This window comes from Scardinius erythrophthalmus, assembly GCF_964197995.2.
Source record: "Scardinius erythrophthalmus genome assembly, chromosome: 11".
Classification (NCBI taxonomy): domain Eukaryota; kingdom Metazoa; phylum Chordata; class Actinopteri; order Cypriniformes; family Leuciscidae; genus Scardinius; species Scardinius erythrophthalmus.
In genome coordinates, this window is record NC_138231.1 from 27,151,118 (window position 1) to 27,169,556 (window position 18,439).

The following is an 18,439-nucleotide window of genomic DNA, read 5'->3' on the forward strand; positions in this document are numbered from 1 at the left end:
TCGAAAGGGTGTGGTGGGAACCTTGGGCACATATCCAGGCCGGGGTTTCAGGATCACGTAAGAGTTAGCCGGTCCAAATTCCTGGCACGCTTCGTCAACCGAAAATGCCTGCAGGTCCCCTACCCTCTTGATGGAGGCCAATGCAACCAGGAGCACTGTCTTCATTGACAGGAACTTAAGCTCCACTGATTGCAGAGGCTCAAAGGGAGCACTCTGCAGAGCAGTTAAAACCACTGAGAGGTCCCAAGAGGGAACGAGAGGAGGGCGAGGAGGATTCAGTCTCCTCGCTCCTCTCAGGAAACTGATGAACAGGTCGTGCTTTCCAATGGACTTACCATCAACTGCATCATGATGTGTGGCAATGGCGGCACCATACACTTTCAGGGTGGAGGGAGACAACCTTTGCTCCAACCCTTCTTGCAGGAAGGAAAGCACGACACTGATCGGGCATTTCGTGGGTTCTAGATGTTTAGAAGAACACCAGTTGACGAAGAGGTTCCACTTCAACGCATAGGCATGTCTCGTGGACGATGCTCTAGCGGAAGTGATGGTAGCCACCACCGCTGGTGGTAGGGTACTCAAACCTGCCTCGTCCCGTCCAGGAACCACACATGGAGGATCGGGACGAGGGTGTCATAGGGTGCCCCGTCCCTGAGAAAGCAGGTTCTTTCTCAGAGGAATTGGCCAGGGAGGTGCTGTCGCGAGGAGTACTAGTTCTTGGAACCAGGTGCGGTTGTGCCAATACAGGGCAACCAAAATTACCTGCTCCTCGTCCTCCCTGATCTTGCGCAAAGTCTGCGCAAGAAGGCTCACTGGGGGAAACGCATACTTGCGTAGGCCCCGCAGCCAGCTGTGCGCCAGTGCATCCGTGCCGAGCGTGCCCTCGGTCAGAGAATAAAACAGGTCGCAGTGGGATGAGTCGTGGGAGGCAAACAGATTTTCCTGTGCGTCCCTGAACTGATCCCAAATCAGCTGAACCGACTGGGGATGGAGTCTCCATTCTCCAGCGAGAGGCCGAAACTGAGAAAGATCAGCTGCACAGTTCAGGTCTCCCGGGATATAAATGGCTCGAAGCGACCTCAGATGCTTCTGACTCCATATGAGGAGGGGGCGGGCAAGTTGCGACATACGGCAGGAGCGTAGACCACCTTGTCGGTTGATGTACGCTACTGGGGCGGTATTGTCTGATCGGACAAATACGTGCTGACCCCTGAGCAACGCACAGAAGCGGTGCAGGGCAAGACGTACACCCTGCAACTCGAGGCAATTGACATGCCAAAGGCGCTGGGGTCTTGTCCAGGAGCCCGCGGCAGCATGTCCATTGCACATGGCGCCCCAGCCCATTGTGGAGGCATCTGTTGATACAACAACATGCCAGGAAACTTGTTCTATGGGCACTCCAGCCCATAGAAAACTGAGGTTCGTCCACGGGGTGAAGGTCTGACGGCAGGTCGAAGTCACTGGGACTCGGAGCGTGCCGTGTTGCCATGCCCACCTCGGGACTTGATTGCAAAGCCAAAGCTGAAGCGGTCTCATATGAAACAAACCGAGTGACGTTACTGCGGCTGCGGATGCCATATGCCCCAGGAGCCTCTGAAATAGTTTCAGTGGAACCGCACTCTTGCCCTCGAACTGACAAAGGCAAGTTAGCAGTGACTGCGCCTGCTCGCTCGTAAGCTGCGAGCACATGGCGACCGAGTCGATTTCCAAACCGAGAAAAGAGATCCTCTGCACGGGGCAGAGTTTGCTCTTCTCCCAGTTGACCCGAAGGCCCAGACAAGCTAGGTTCCGGAGCACTAGGTTAGAGGTCTGCGCGGGACTGTTTTTTAGGTCCCGCTCCCGCCCGCTCCCGCTGGGGTTATATCCCGCACCCACCCGTTCCCGCTATATATACACTATTTGTTCACCCGCTGTCTGCTTAGAATAATTTTCTTCCCGACCCGACCATCCCGCTTTAATATAGATCTCCCAGAATTTCACATGTAGCCTACATTTTCACAGAGAAAATAAAAATGTAGTCTGCACAAACATTTTTTTATTATTATTTTATTCGCCTTGTCAATATACAAAATTTAACATTTTGCTGCAGACAGTAGTAGGGGAAAAAATATCGCAGCGAAAAAAAAGAAGAAGTGTAGGCTATTATTTTTATTCGTATTATCAAAATTCGTAACATTTTGCTGTTAGGCAAATACAATCAATGCATGACAGAAAGAACCGTTACTGGTCCGTGCGTGCAGCGCGTGCATAACGGTCCTGATTAGCCTACATGGCAGACCCTGTTGGTCGATAAGATTAAGATTAGGTAAAGCGAAGATATGCTGTTCTGAAAGAACGTCGGCGTCGGGAACGTGATATTGAATGACCGACCGCTCCCGTTCAAATTACACCAGAGTTACCGACCGCTACCGTTTTTTAGTCGGAAATTTAATCCCGCGGCGCAAAATATCTGGTCGGGTCCCGCGGATCCCGCGGGACAGCCGCGGGAATGCAGACCTCTACACTAGGTCCCTGTGTTCGCAAACCTTGTCTCGAGAGTGAGCTAGGATCAGCCAGTCGTCGAGAGGAACAAGGGCTGCCTCGACAACCTTTGTGAAGACGCAAGGAGACAGGGCTAGCCCGAAAGGGAGAACCGCGTACTGGTATGCCCGCCCCTCGAATTATTTATATATATATATATATATATATATATATATATATATATATATATATATATATATATATATATATATATATACATATACTGGAATGCCTCATTTGCATATGTAAACATAACATTTCAGAAAACTTGTAATACAAAAAATGATCTATAACTTGCAGAGTTATAACTAAAATTTTACCCTATCCACCTCTAGTGTTTCGGCTGTGAATAATGCACCTATTGTTTCAATAACAATTACAAGAAAATGGGACACTTATTTCAGTGTTATACGGTGGATCCTTATTCAGGAGACATTGAACTTTCTAAAAATGTGGTATAACAACTTTTCCTCAAAAATGCCTACAGGGTTACACAATTTTGAAGATTCGGACCTGACTAAGTATACATTCACATTGTTTTTTGTTCAAGTATATTGGTTTCTTAAGTAGGCTGTTGGTGTCTTCAAGTATTAGTTTGATCGGTAAACACGGGTTTATTCAAGTATATTGGTTTTTTTTTTTTTCAAAAATTGGTTAAACAAATTGTGTGATCAAGTATAGATTGATTTGTTTATTTTATACAATGTAGATGTAAAACTTGCCTAAATGCCATGGACAGATAGGTGAACACTTTACGTGATAGTTACAGTCATGATTAGTTATTGTCATGATAGGTTGCAGGAAGACACACAACGATGACAAATCAGATTCAAAGCAGCATTTAAGCAGGTATCCACAGGTAATTTAAAGGTACAATATGTAAGAATTCTGCATTAAAATATCCCATAATCTCAAGGCCAGTGTTATATATTTTGTTAAGTTGATTACTTACAATATCCCAAATGTTTCCAACTATTTTTAAATCGTGAGAAAATTGCGATTTTAACCAAGGAAACAGGGCATTAGAGCAGGGGGGAGCTGGGAGTCGCCAGTCAATTGCGTCATATCCGCGTTACCCTCGGTTTCCGCTCGTACTGCGTGGAGTCCTGGACAAATGCGGAAGTTGTAGTTGTAGCATCTTTCAAGCAACAAACGTTAGCTTGTTTCTTGCAGTCGTTATGGAACACAATTATTCTTTACCGATTGCAGCTGGTTCTGTCGACAAAGCATGCTTAATTTTATATTTTCCAAATGTAGCATTCGGTAATAGTTATGTTTATGTAAGGGAAGTATTATTGCTTTAGATTTGTGTTTAGTTTATTGACATTGTTTATCACGTCTGGTGTTTATGGCCATGTAAATAAATATAGCATGTGTTATACATAAAGATTAATCAGTATTTTGGCAAATGATGTGGGTATGTTCGAATGTACTTTTACAACAATTGTTTAGAACACGTAAAACTGCGCTGCGTTATCACAGTAATGAATTCGACATACAGTAACATCTATGATAACCAATTTAGTATTAAACCTTACTTTTCTTGCGGTTAATTCATTTAATTAAATGTGTTAAATGAAATAAAAGTGTGATGAGGTTCAAGAGTCAGGAAGGAAGAAGACAGGGGTCGGCGTGACTGGGACTCGTACTTTATTAAAATAAAGCAAAACAAACAAAAGTCGTGCACAACGCGCATTCACTGTGGCAACCGCGACGACACAAAACAGTTCAAAAATGAGAGCTCAGATCCACCGGTTTTCTTTCTCTGCGTCCAATTTTCTCTTCAGTCTCTCTCTCGTTCCAGCGCGCGGCTCATAAGCGGTCTCTCCACGCGGATCACAGCAATAAGACACAGGTGTTCGTCATTTGCACTTGACCTACTTGCGTCCCGCTCATCTCTTCTCCTCTCCCATTACAGACCGCGCTGAACCACGCCCCCCTCGCCACAAAAAGCATGTCATTATAAAAATAGAACTTAGCCTCATCCATGAACATGATTTTTCGATTCCCGTCTGACTGATTTACATCCACGGTGGAGTTTAAAACGACAGTTCCCATCATTCCACGCTCCTTCACATCGTCATCAAGCTACGCCGTTGTTGTTGTTTGGAATGTAGCACCCTCTAGCGGCAAAAAATTCTTGCATATTGTACCTTTAACACAAAGGCAGGCAAGGAAACACAACCGTAGTGTTAACGAGACCGGACAATTCACAAATGAAACACAAGACTTTAAATACAAGGAACAAACAAAGGGAACTAATTAGGACACAGAACAGAATGAACAGAATGACTAATCAAATGAGTAACCATAGAAACTAATAACGAACTCAGGCAGGAAGGAAAACAGCAATGACATAAACCAAACTCAAACAGAGCATAACTGTGACAGTATGACCCCTCCCGGTGTTAAAGGAGGGAGGAGATATGGCTGGGATTTCCTTGATGAGGCCATGGGGATGACTGATGGTGACTGAGCCGATGGTGGTGGAGCCCTAGGCGCAGACGGAGAGCCGATGGTGGTAGAGCCCTAGGCGCAGACGGAGAGCCGATGGTGGTGGAGCCCTAGGCGCAGACGGAGAGCCGATGGTGGTGGAGCCCTAGGCGCAGACGGAGAGCCGATGGTGGTGGAGCCCTAGGCGCAGACGGAGAGACGATGGTGGTAGAGCCCTAGGCGCAGACGGAGAGCCGATGGTGGTAGAGCCTTATGCGCAGATGGAGAGCCGATGGAACCGGGCGACTCCGAAGGCTTCGGAGTCCGTGACGGAGCTGCATCGACATGCAAAGAACATATCTTGCCAGGTTGCTCAGGGCAGGAAACTGGGAACTGTGTGAATGCCACCACTGCAGAAAGTTTTGTTCACTTCAAGTTCAAGCGTGGATACTGTCACAGTCACCAGCTCAGTCTCCCTTAGCACTACACTTCCCATCATCCTCCCTGGCTCACACCTGATCCCGTCGATGCTGCATAGCCATACCGACTACATGAGATTAATCACTTATGATCGTCACGCCTGTATCCTGTCATCCGTCTGTCTGTCACCCGTCCTCGATATCCTGCTCACCAGCCCTATCTTGTCTCCACCTGCACAGAAACCATACTTCAGTCTTCAAGCCGTCACCATCTACAATCTCCAGTCACCATTCCACTCACCATCGCCTGGTTGCTGCTTTCATCTCCACCCTCTGCTTTCAATAAACACGTTTCATAATATTCACCTGTCTGTTCCCTTCTGTGTTGTGACAGAAAACCAGACTGTTGTCAAAGGATGTCGGGAGTGGCCGGGCTATTGTCAAACCTCCCGCTCCCGTCCAAAGTACACCAGAATTACAGTCTGCTACTGTCTTTCATTGGGAAATTTAATCCCGTGCCGCAAGGAATTGGAGAGAGAGCCACGGGAATGCAGACCTCTAATACTTAAATTATTTCACTACACTGAAGAAGATTTTGCTTTGCATTCTCTTTGTAGAAGACAAAAGAATCAAACATGGGTCATTTTAACCCCTTTTATGTATTCATGTAGATTTTCTGGTTGATTAGTGCATTCTAGGGTTAACACTGTCATACATTTTTCAAGCCTGAAAACACAATTTTTAAATTAGCTGATATTTACAGGTGGACTGAGGGAACCCTGTGACCACACCTGTGTCTTTGAGATACTTTATTCATTTAATAATATTCTGTCTTCTTTTGCCTTTTTACATCAGATTTAAGAATACTTTTTAATGTAAGATTCACTACACTTTCTGGGAGAAAATGTGCAGTATAAATGGACAATGTCTGAAGTCTCTACATGATCACAACATTGTACTGCATGCTTTCCTTTTTTGAATGAGTGATTTCAACCAGTGCAAAGACAAGTTATAATTGTAAGTTCCTTTATGCTTTTAAGCCTAACATTTTGTTTACATTTTGGCTGTTCATTTACACGACAAGAGCGTTTTGGATGCCTGAAAATGCAAACTTTTGAAAACAGTTTTCAAAATGCAAGTTTTTGAAAATAATAACAATAACAGTATCGTCTGTGTGAACTACAAAAACACGAATTTGTGAAAACAGTGACTTCATGTGCATGCGTATTACATGTTCAGTCTATGTGCTAGTGTTTCTTTACATTACAAAGTGACATTGCCACCTACTGGCCTGGCAGCAGAATGCAGATTTTATTTTATTTGATTATTTTCACTGTGATCATTTTGACAATGTTGTTTTCTGTTGAAAAGAAAAACTTTTCCGTTTTAGTACATGGTTTTCGTGTAAACATACCCTCAATCTGAGTAAAGATTATGAGGGCACATGGATTTAAAAAAAATAATAATGATGTGCACGGATAAATCATTTTTAATACTGCAACATTCCATAAAAAAGGTCCATTATAATTTCATGGTGAAATTACAATTATTAAATTGTATTGCCAGTTACATACGGAACAGACATTTAGCAGTTTTATTAAGTTTTAAAAATATTGAAAATCAAAACAAAGTTATGAACAAAAAAACTTTATTTGCAGTTTTACCACACTTATGTAGTGTGCCCCAACAGGTAATCAAAAGTTCCACACACACACACTTGGTCTTTCAGCACAATTGAACTCTTAGGCAAAATACAGGAAATATGTTATTGTAAGTAGACGAGTGGTCAAGTGCAAAGACCACAAGTGTGGGTATCGGGACAGACCCTGAGTCTGCTCTAAACAGCGATTGAGTGATACAAATGCACCACATTCTTAAAAATAAAGGCTCCAAAAGGAAAAAGGCTTTTTTTTTTTTTTTCCACAGAATGCTATAGAAGATTCATTTTTGGTTTCCGAGAACCTTTCAGTGAAAGGTTTTTAAAAGAACCATTTTTTTTTTCTTAAAGTGAAGACCATTTAAATCATCTAAAGAATCATAAGAACCTTTTGTAGAATATAAATTCCATTGATATTAAAGGTTCTTCATGGAACAATATGCCAATAAAGAACCTTTATTTTTAAGAGTGAATGTAACATTCAACAAAAATGTGTGGTCAAAGTTTAAAACACATTTATTATATTATATTATATTATATTATATTATATTATATTATATTATATTATATTATATTATATTATATTATATTATATTATATTATACCCAAACACACAGTAGGCTATCACAGAAAAATATGAAGCTGACCTATATATTTAAAATATTTTTTACAAAGGAGTTAAAACTGTGGCATGATCTTGGATGAAACGCATATTTGTTCACAGTGAATAAAAATGCCCGGCTGTGGCCTGTGAGTCTCGGAATAGTCGCTGCTGTGTGAGTGAAAGCACAAACGTCCTGCGTCAAAAGGGAACTCCTCCTCCTCAGCATCAAACCCCCTTTACATTTCCTTGATGTCTGACATTCATACAGCCCTGACTCAACATAGGAAGTTTACCAAGCACACTAACATTATCAGACCTGTTAATAAGAAACAATGAGCGAAATAAAACCAACAGTAAAAAAGGAAGCTACAGCAGAGGAAAAAGACTGGGCAGCTGCAAAAGCGCACTTTGAAAGCTTGAAATCAACGAAACCGCGACCCGTGAGTATTCTGTCAAGTTCAACAACAATGTTCATATAGGTTTGGGTGCAGCTAACACTGTTTTTGGACGTGTCTTTTAACAGCCCAAGCCGAAACATGCCGTTACTATCGCAGTTTCTTCACGGACATTGTTTGATATGGTCGCGGAAAGGAAGATATATGAGGAAGAAGGAGTGGAGAAGTATGTTCAACATCAGCAAGAGCACGAGAGTGAGCCATTGAAGCCAGGAGTTGCTTTTCCTTTCGTTAAAGTGAGAATAATAACACTTCAACATTATAACAGCATTCACACACACTAACTGGGTAATAAAGTAACCCTGAACCACAAACCTTAACTTAACCCACGTAGTTACTTACATTAGCATACTCAGTACTTTTGTGGGTAAGGTCACTGTAATAAGTAGGCTACATTGAATACTGTAGATGTCCGATTCGTGAATGCTTGTTCTTTTGAATTGACTCGATTGATTCTGTTCAAAAAATCGTTCTGAATATAATAATATAATAATAAATTATATTACTGAGTTCTCGACCCAAACGCTTATCGACTCATCGAATAGAGAACCTTTTGGTTTATCAAGGTTTTGCCTGATAGGGTAAAAATGAAGTTGCTTTAATATCTGAATGGCGGAAATGTTACAAATACTGGAAAATATTTATGTAAACTTATGTTCAGTAAAAATTATAAATCTAAATTACATTTGAATGAGCTGAATCATGATGGCAACAGGCGACACAATGGTGAACACACCCTTTTTTAAACTCAACAAAAAGCAACATTCTTTAGTGAAACATTTCAAGCATATGGGTGTGATGTAGGCTAAATATCATGACATAAAAGAATCACTGAATCACTGTTTCTTTGAAATGAACTGATTCACAGAATTCACACCATTAGAGCAATCCAATTTTAATCAGTGAAGCTGCCCATACTGCAAGTGCACAAGTTTTAATAGAAACATTCTATTTACAATAATGTATAATCCTGCAATACCTGCGACAATTATTATTATTTTTTTTACATAACCACCTAGCCAATTATTATTTCTTTCCAAGAAAACTGAATTTATAACCAGATTATAAGAGCTCATATATTGAACCAAATTAGGTTAGAAATGTCGAGACAGTCACTAACAGTAATGCTTAGAGTTAAAGGTAGGGTAAGAAAATTCGGAGCGGTTAGCAATAGCTAGCTTTAAAAGCATTAGATCCCACCCTCCCTTCTCCAAAGTCACGCTTCCTTTAAAACACATGAACACACACAGCCAGAGCAGATTCAGCAGAGCCTCATAAGAGACAGCGTTAAATTACCTCATGTCTCAAAGCACATAACATTGCAATAACAAACGTAAACAACTTACAAAGCTCTGACCTGTACCACCTGACTGCTGCCGATTCATTTCAGTGTTGACAGAAATGCACAAATCCGAGTCTGAGGATGTGAACATCTCAGAGTAGAATGTCACAGGTCGCCATCTATAAATTACGGTTACGACATGGTACGCAGCATAAGCTCATTGTTTTCTTTCAGGAGGAACTGTAAAAGGCGGCTATTGTTTTTTTTGTGGCACTCAATGACTGTGTATCTACAACTCTGCATAGCCTTATCGAACGCGCTGACAATGTCCAATTATTGCATTCGGACCGAATGCAATAATTGGCGGCATTTTTTTTTAATCCTGCGACTTCCACAGACAATATATATACAATTTTTTATATTTAGACCACATTATTGATTGCTATCAGGATGTGAAGAGAGTTTCAATCAGAAAAACAAAATGTTTTATGAAAAGCCCACTCTACCTTTAAGCAATAGTAAGTGCAATGAAATAGTATAAACTTCTAGTACATACAAAAAACTAGGGTCCTAGAAATGAGGTCCTAAAACTGCAGCCTCAGGTATTGCAGGATCATGCTACTCTCCATTTATGTCACATTGCTAGAAAAGATTTTCCAGAATAACATGTACACATAGATATTTGCTTCCTTTCTTATGAAAACAAAACATTCTTCCTTGTAATGTGCACACAGGCACTGATGACTGTAAATGAACGGCTGAGGATTCTCTATCCGGACAGTGAAGAGCTGTTTGACATTGTTCTCATGACTAATAATCACGCCCAAGTTGGGGTGCGACTCATTAACAGCATAAATCACTATGGTAGGTGTGCAATTTCTCACTGCATTCTGGTCTGGATGTTACATAAGCCTGGACAAACTGTCATAATTCCGAGCAACCCTTAAAAGTTTACAATTGAAGTTGAACTGAAAGTTGACTTTGGAGTTTATTGGACAATTAAGTTTACACATACAAGGAGTTTGTCTTAAGGATAGAATTAAATACAGAACAATGTACAACATACAAGGGCAAATATACAGTCAATAATACACAGTGGAATGCAATGAAATTCTATTAGAAGATGAAGTAGCCAGTAGCTGAATGATAATATGAAAATTCCCCTCTTACAGATCTAACGATAGAGCGATTCTGCATGACCGGAGGTCAGAGCCCAATTGACTACCTCAAGGCCTACATGACTAACCTTTACCTCTCAAAAGACTCCTCAAAAGTCCACGAGGCCATTGAGGAAGGTAAATTGAAGACAAACACAACTGTAATGTAGCTAAATCAAGGATTTACAGTACATTTAAAGTAATAATGGGTTCTAAGAATGTTCTTCTTACTTTACTACCCAGTGTTTTTTGCTTCACATTAAAGGGGCTGTTGTAACATTTTGTTCATTGTAATAGGTATAGCGGCAGCCATCATGTTTAAGCCTGATATGGAGACTCAGCGGTCTGAGACTCAGCTGCGTGTGGCCTTTGATGGGGACGCTGTGCTCTTCTCAGATGAGTCAGAGATCATAGTGAAACAGCATGGCCTGGACACATTCTTCGAGCATGAGAAAATGAATGAGAACAAACCGCTTGCACAGGTATGTCAGGTATTTTGACTAAACGTGGATCACATGATATTCTTCTTCTATGCATGGCATCTACTGTATACACTGTGTATCAGACATTACCACCTTGAGGAATAAAGGTGAATTGCACTTAGAGTCATCAGAGATAAAATTAGGGGGAAGGTATTGAATGACGTCCCGGGTCACTAAAGACACAAGGTATGTGTTTAAGGGTTAAAGGGATTGTTCACCCAAAAATGAAAATTAGCCCATGATTTACTCACCTTCAAGCCATCCTAGGTGTATATGATATTCTTCTTTCAGACGAATCCAAATAGAGCTATATAAAAAATTGTTTTGGCTCTTCCAAGCTTTATAATGGCAGTGAATGGCCCTTTCTGTTTTGAAGTCCATAAAAGTGCATTTATCCTTGATTAAAGTCCTCCACATGGCTCTGGGGGGTTAATTAAGGCCTTCATAAGTAAGTTAGTGTAAGAAAAATATCCATATTTAATACTTTATCAACTAAAATAACTAGCTTCCGGAAGACGACCTATGCAAGTCAACTTACACCAAAAGAGTAACACTTGACGATATATGACGTAGGATGTAGGTGTAGCATAAGCTTTGACGCCTCTCGCGGTTAAAACAAACAGGGCTGGGCAAAAAACTCAAGCTCCTCCGACATTTGTCTTTAAAAATTCTAATTTTAGACTTCTAATTTTTGACTGGTGTTTTGTTTTGCTCTATCCTCTGCGCTTCTGCGTTCGTCATTACGCCGTGCGTCAAGGTCAAGGGTTAGTCTTCCACCGTAAATCAATGCGTACGGCCGTCTGCCGGAAGCTAGTTATTTCAGTCGATACATTTTTAAATATGGATATTTTTCTTACACAAACACATCGCTTTACTTCAGAAAGCCTTTATTAACCCTCCAGAGCCGTGTGGAGTTCGTTTATGATGGATAGATGCACTTTTATGATGGATAGATGGACTTTGATGGACTTCAAAACAGAAAGGGCCATTCACTGCCATTATAAAGCTTGGAAGAGCCAGGACATTTTTTAATATAACTCTGATTGTATTTGTCTAAAAGAATAATGTCATATACACCTAGGATGGCTTGAGGGTGAGTAAATCATGGGCTAATTTTCATTTTTGGTTGAACTATACCTTTAAGACTCTTATTTTATGTGGATTGTGGACTGCTGTAATTGCTCCAGCATTGGCAGCTGCCAATAATAGATGATCGGGTTCTCTCTAATCCCATTGGCTGACACGTTGCTCTATTTCATGTTCAGGGTCCTCTTAAGTGCTTTCTGGAGGCTCTAGGGAAGCTCCAGAAGAAATTCTATGCCAAGAACGAGCGTTTGAACTGCCCTATCCGTACCTTCTTGGTGACGGCCAGAAGTGCAGCGAGCTCTGGGGCCCGTGTGCTGAAGACACTCAGAAGCTGGGGCCTGGAGATCGATGAGGCTTTGTTTCTCGCTGGGGCCCCTAAAGGGCCCCTGCTGCAGAAGATTCGCCCTCACATATTCTTTGATGATCAGATGTTCCACATTGAAGGGGCCAAGGAGATGGGCACTATTTCTGCCCACGTGCCATATGGGATAGGGCAGAAATATAACAAAGGGAAACTGATTGAACCAGAAAAGCAGCAGAAATAAAAGATGACACTCGGATGTTACAGGTCAGCCTTAGTCACTAAGGGAGTTTATTATATAGTTAATATTGTGTATATCTACCCCTGTTTTATGATATGTAAGGAAACATAATTGAGGAACTGCTGTGTTCTTGTAAACAGTGTAGAAATATATTTTATAGACAAATATTTTTGCAAAACTTGTTTAATTAGCAATAATGCTGGAAAAGTTTTTTTGTTTGTTTTTTTGGACATGTTAAGGCCTTATGTTTGATACTGTTATCTATCTATCTATCTATCTATCTATCTATCTATCTATCTATCTATCTATCTATCTATCTATCTATCTATCTATCTATCTATCTATCTATCTATCTATCTGTTTTGTACTGTGTCTATCTATCTGTTTTACACTATCTATCTATCTATCTATCTATCTATCTATCTATCTATCTATCTATCTATCTATCTATCTATCTATCTATCTATCTATCTATCTATCTGTTTTACACTATCTATCTATCTATCTATCTATCTATCTATCTATCTATCTGTTTTATACTGTGTCTATCTATCTGTTTTACACTATCTATCTATCTATCTATCTATCTATCTATCTATCTATCTATCTATCTATCTATCTATCTATCTATCTATCTATTTATCTATCTATCTATCTATTTGTCTGTCTGTCACCATCTGTCCATCCATCTGTCTACAGGATCTATCATCTAGTATCAATATATACAGTGCCCTCCACAATTATTGAACCCCCTGGTAAATATGATCAAAATTGGCTGTAAAAAATAAATCTGCATCGATTATCCTTGTGATCTTTCATTCAAAAAATGTGCAAAATTCTAACCTTTCATTGAAGTAAAAGAATTGAAAGTGGGGGTAAATCACATTATGAAATAAATGTTTTTCTCCAAAACATGTTGGCCACAATTATTAAAACCCCTAGAATTTTTTACGAGTAAAATATCTCTGAAGTATATTCCCATTAATATTTACCTTTTTTAGTACACCAGGGTGACTAGGAACATGAAACTGTCCAGCTATGACTTCTTGTTTCACAGGAGTTTAAATATGAGGAAACACAAAGGCCAAATCCCCTTAATCATCCATCACAATGAGTAAAACCACAGAATACAGTTCTGATGCGTAGCAAAAGATTGTTGAGCATCACAAACTAGAAAGTGGCTGTAAGACAATAGCTAAAGAATTGAAAATCCCCATTTTGACCATCAGGGCAATAATTAAGAAGTTCCAATCAACTAAAGATGTTACGAATCTGCCAGGAAGAGGACGAGTGTCTATACTGTCTTAATGGACGGTGAGGATGAAAGTTTGAGTGGCCAAAGACTCTTCAAGGATCACAGATGGAGAATTGCAGAGATTAGTTGAGTCTTGGGGTCAGAAAGCCTAAAAAAAAAATATCAAACAACCCCTACATCCCCACATGTTGTTTGGGAGGGTTTAAAAAAAACCCTCCTCGCTCATCCAAAAATAAATTCCAGCAAATTTAATTGTCAGACACGACTGGATCTTCAAACAACACAGGGTTCTGTGGTCAGATGAGACTAAAACAGAGCTTTTTGGCAGCAAACACACTAGATGGGTTTGGTGAACACAAGGATAAAAAGTACCCCATGTGTACAATTTAATATACCATTGGATCTTTAATGTTGTGGGCATATTTTTCTGCTGGAGGTCCTGGACTTCTTGTTCAGATACATGGCATTGTGGATTCTATCAAATATCAACAGATAAAAAATCAAAACCTGACGCCTTCTGCTAGAAATCTTATAATATGCCGTGGTTGGATCTTCCATCAGGACAACGATCCAAAACAAACATCAAAATCAAAACAAAAATTTGTTGTGGAGCACAAAATGAAGCTTCTGCAATGACCGTCTCAGTCCCCTGACCTGATGAGTGGGCTAAACTGAAGAGGAGAAGCACCAACATGGATCTGGGAATCTGAAGGATCTGGAGAGATTCTGTGTGGAGGAATGGTCTCTGATCTCTTGTCAGTTATTCTCCAAACTCATCAGGCATTATAGGAGAAGACTCAGAGCTGTTATCTTGGCAAAAGGAGATTGCAAAAAGTATTTAATAAAAGGGTTTCAATAATTGTGGCCAACGTGTTTTGGAGAAAAACATTTATTTCATAATGTGATTTTCCCCCACTTTCAATTCTTTTACTTCAATGAAAGGTTAGAATTTTGCACATTTTTTGAATGAAAGATCACAAGGATAATCAATGCAGATTTATTTTTTACAGCCAATTTTGATCATATTTATCAGGGGGTTCAATAATTGTGGAGGGCACTGTATTTTTTAAATCTTTATTTGGATTTTTTTTTATATTTACCTATATGCTATATTTATATGGAATGTTTGATAATTTTTGGAATATTTGTTTTACTTTGATTTGCTTTATATATTAATAAAGAGCTATTTTATAAATAGAAAATTAAACAAATAAACACTTCACAGACTCATTTTGTAATGTATTTAGTCAACTTATCATAACAGATATTATCTGTCTGTTCTGAATGCACTGTTCTTATTTTTGAGGAGGATCAACAAGGTTCACATTAGATTTCATTAAAGTGAGACATTCATTATCATTATTAGAGTTTTCTTTGCAATACAGGCTGATTATCTGCCCATTATGCTGCTTTATGGTTGCAATCATTTACTGTTGTGATATGTTCTCATCAAAGTTCTCCGGGGTTAATTTGCTTTCCACACATTGCTTGTTTTGCAAATGAGAGTTACATAATGTGTTGATGTCTCTGCTTGTATTAAAATGATCAAAAACACGATTGATTTTAAGGTTATGTTGCATGTCATTGAATTTCATAATTATTTTGTCATGTGATGTCTCATAAATGTCATTTATTTGTCATGTGTAAGCTCCTAAACTCCAGATGGAAATGCATTGCTATTTTTATGTTTACAAATGTGATCAGGCGGTTTCAATAAATGACATTTTATGCTGCATTGGTTTTGTTCCAGACTTGTAATTGGGATAGCTAATTAAGGTTTTAAGGCGAAAAAAAAAATGAGTCAAGTTAAAGGAAGAGTTAATTGACACTTTCATGTCGTTCCAAACCTGTATTGCTTTTTACTGTGGAATACAAAAGGAGATGCTACAAAAGAACCATAGAAGTCATCCACAACACTTGCAGAACACTATGTTCCAAGTCTTCTAAAGCCATATGATAGCTTTGTGGGATGAACAGCTAAAAAATTAAGCCATTAATCCTCCACTTTAGTTATCACAGCTCTTGGTGCAAGTGTTTTATTGCTACAAGTTCATATTAAGTGACTTACATTACACACAATATTACCAGTTACATTATCTGTTTTCACCCCGTCAACCAAAATGTGAACAATGCCAAACAATGCGTCTCTGAGCAATACTATTTTCGACAACACAAGCCGTTGCAATGCTCAACTTGCAAAAATACAATCAATTCCCAAGGACGAAATCAAACCAACACTGGGTCCGAAAGTCTGCCAGCTGGCAGCTGACTGTTGCCTCACTGTAGGCCTATATAATCCCTGTATATAACATAATTGACCTATGCTAAGCCACGCCCCCAAACACGATGAGCCAATCACAGTGCGCATAGCTAACCCATACACTCGGACATTCTCTGCTTCCACGTCCATTGAAATGCATTGCAGTTAGTCAGTTTTCATTCGTTTTTATATGTTTTTTCTTGTCATTTTAAGTTTAAAATGGTCAAACGGTGTGCATGGGGTACATGCAACTCCGACACTAGGTATTCTGAGAGGCTGGGCGACGGTGTGTATTTTTTACCCTTTCCCAAGCCACATTTCAACTGAGATAAGTGTCTGCTCTGGATTAAGTTATGCGGTAGACCACAACACCAACTAAACGCAATTAAACAAGGATGTCTACATCTGTTCTAAGGTAAGTCAACAATGTATTTGAACGTTATGATCTCTAACATAAAGTTAGCTTCTAGCTGCGTTGTAAGTTACATCATGTCACTTAGCTTCATTAGCGTATCTGTAAATAGCCAGACACAATGTTGTGTTTTACACAAATATAAGTAGGCTAAACACTTTGCAGTTGTAATGATGTCCTGTATGAACAAAATGATGGAGTATGTTTTTATGTTTCCACTGTTTGATCGCGCCCGCGCCTCTCTCTCTCTGACACATACACACACTCATTCCAGCATTACAATCTTGACATAGTAGCCTGTTCATATGCTGCGTTCACACCAAACACAAATAAAGCGTCAAATTCGCACGTATCACGTCTAGTTCGCCGCTTGAACATTTCCACAGCGAATAGGACGCACTTTTATTGACCTTCTCAACAATAAAAGACCTTAGCTTTTCATCGACCTTCTCAACGATGAAATTATTAATATAACCCTCCAATGCATAGTTAAGGCCCTTTTGCTGACTTCGAGATGATATATAATCTTTCTGTCTCCAAAAATCATCAATTGCCTCCTGTGAAATGTCTCCTACTGTGACAGCTACCGCTATTCACCTTATTCCGGAAGTAGCACTGGGTGGCGCCATCCGCGTAATCTCACTTCCTGGTTTAGCTACTTAGCGCTTTGTTTGCCCTGGTCCAATCTGTTATCTGTCTTGATATAAGTAGATAGACTATAATATTATAGCCAAATGTGTTGGCCTATGGTTATTAACAACTGCTGCAACATACTAAAGTACATTTCACTTGAAGCTTTTGAAAAAATGCCACAATCAAATTATTTAATAGCTGTGTCTTTCTAATAGCTATTACTTAGTTATGAAGATGTGCACAAACACTACTACATGTAAAGTTTGAAACATTATTACACCACAGTTTGTTTGCTTAATCACCAGATACATTTGCAGTGTATAGCCAACAGATGAGAAAAAAATAGCCACGAACTGGTGTAGAAAGAAAGTAGAGCCTCAACTAGATGAAAAAGAGGGTAACGTTAGCTTAGCTAACTGCTAGCTGCAATTTCTTATGGTTTGATCTCTAACACAAGTAATGGCTGTAAAATAAATCCAGCGACTGAATTCTAGAGGACCATAGCTTTCAAACAAGGTAGCCTATAGCATGTGTATGTGTCCTGTAGTGAGACCATTACAACAGTAGATGTTTGTGGCTAATGTAGGCTAAACACTACACATCGGCCGGGCTGTGATCAGACAGGCAGATGGGTCATATAAACACCTAAAAGTCGTTTAAAAATTACCCCGAGAAAGTGCATTGCTGTGCTGTTGGTACACACGTACATGGCACATTTGGCACAAATTAGCTTATCTTATGTGACATTTTATCAGTGATCAGCAGTTCTCCTCGAAATTGAATGAGGGTCCGCTAAACCGGAAGTTGGTTTACAACGGAAGTACTGGATAGAAGTAAAAGTGGGCGGGCGGAATAAGGTGAATAGCGCCTGTTACCGAGTGTTGACTGTTTGTCCGAGTGGAGGGGGCGTGGCTTAGCCATATGTCAATTGTTGCCTCACCCGAGCTTATGTAGCTCCGCCCCTTTTCAGTGCTGTATTGGTTGCATTCTGTCTTCCGGTTTGTATTTCCACAGTATAAAGGTATGGTCTTATGGATTTATAAATGAACCGCTCATTTTAAATTTTAAACCAGCTAATTACTCATCGACAGCGATGCTGCGTTCACGCCATGTCATAATTACCTCTGAATAATAATAATAATAATGAATAATAAGCTCTGAATGCTTTCGAATCGCTCTTGCGGTACTTTGATGTGACACACCGATCGATCTGCACAGCGCCACTTCAAAGCGAACACACCA

At 40.0% G+C, this 18,439-nt stretch overlaps 1 protein-coding gene across 1 annotated transcript; it reads left to right on the forward strand.

Moving 5' to 3' along the window:
* Nucleotides 1-7,877: 7,877 nt before the first annotated feature.
* Nucleotides 7,878-13,441, forward strand: nt5c1bb (5'-nucleotidase, cytosolic IB b). The gene is made up of 6 exons (XM_081378764.1): nucleotides 7,878-8,073; nucleotides 8,157-8,324; nucleotides 10,105-10,234; nucleotides 10,543-10,665; nucleotides 10,825-11,009; nucleotides 12,275-13,441. The coding sequence occupies exons 1-6, from the start codon at nucleotides 7,966-7,968 to the stop codon at nucleotides 12,638-12,640; spliced, it is 1,080 nt and encodes a 359-aa protein (XP_081234890.1). The 5' UTR covers nucleotides 7,878-7,965; the 3' UTR covers nucleotides 12,641-13,441.
* Nucleotides 13,442-18,439: the final 4,998 nt, after the last annotated feature.

Excerpts from the sequence above, each read along its gene's own strand:
- nt5c1bb (XM_081378764.1), top strand. The coding sequence starts at position 7,966 with ATGAGCGAAATAAAACCAACAGTAAAAAAGGAAGCTACAGCAGAGGAA. Across the intron at positions 8,074-8,156 it reads AATCAACGAAACCGCGACCC|CCCAAGCCGAAACATGCCGT; the intron begins GTGAGTATTCTG and ends GTCTTTTAACAG. Across the intron at positions 10,235-10,542 it reads TAACAGCATAAATCACTATG|ATCTAACGATAGAGCGATTC; the intron begins GTAGGTGTGCAA and ends CCCCTCTTACAG.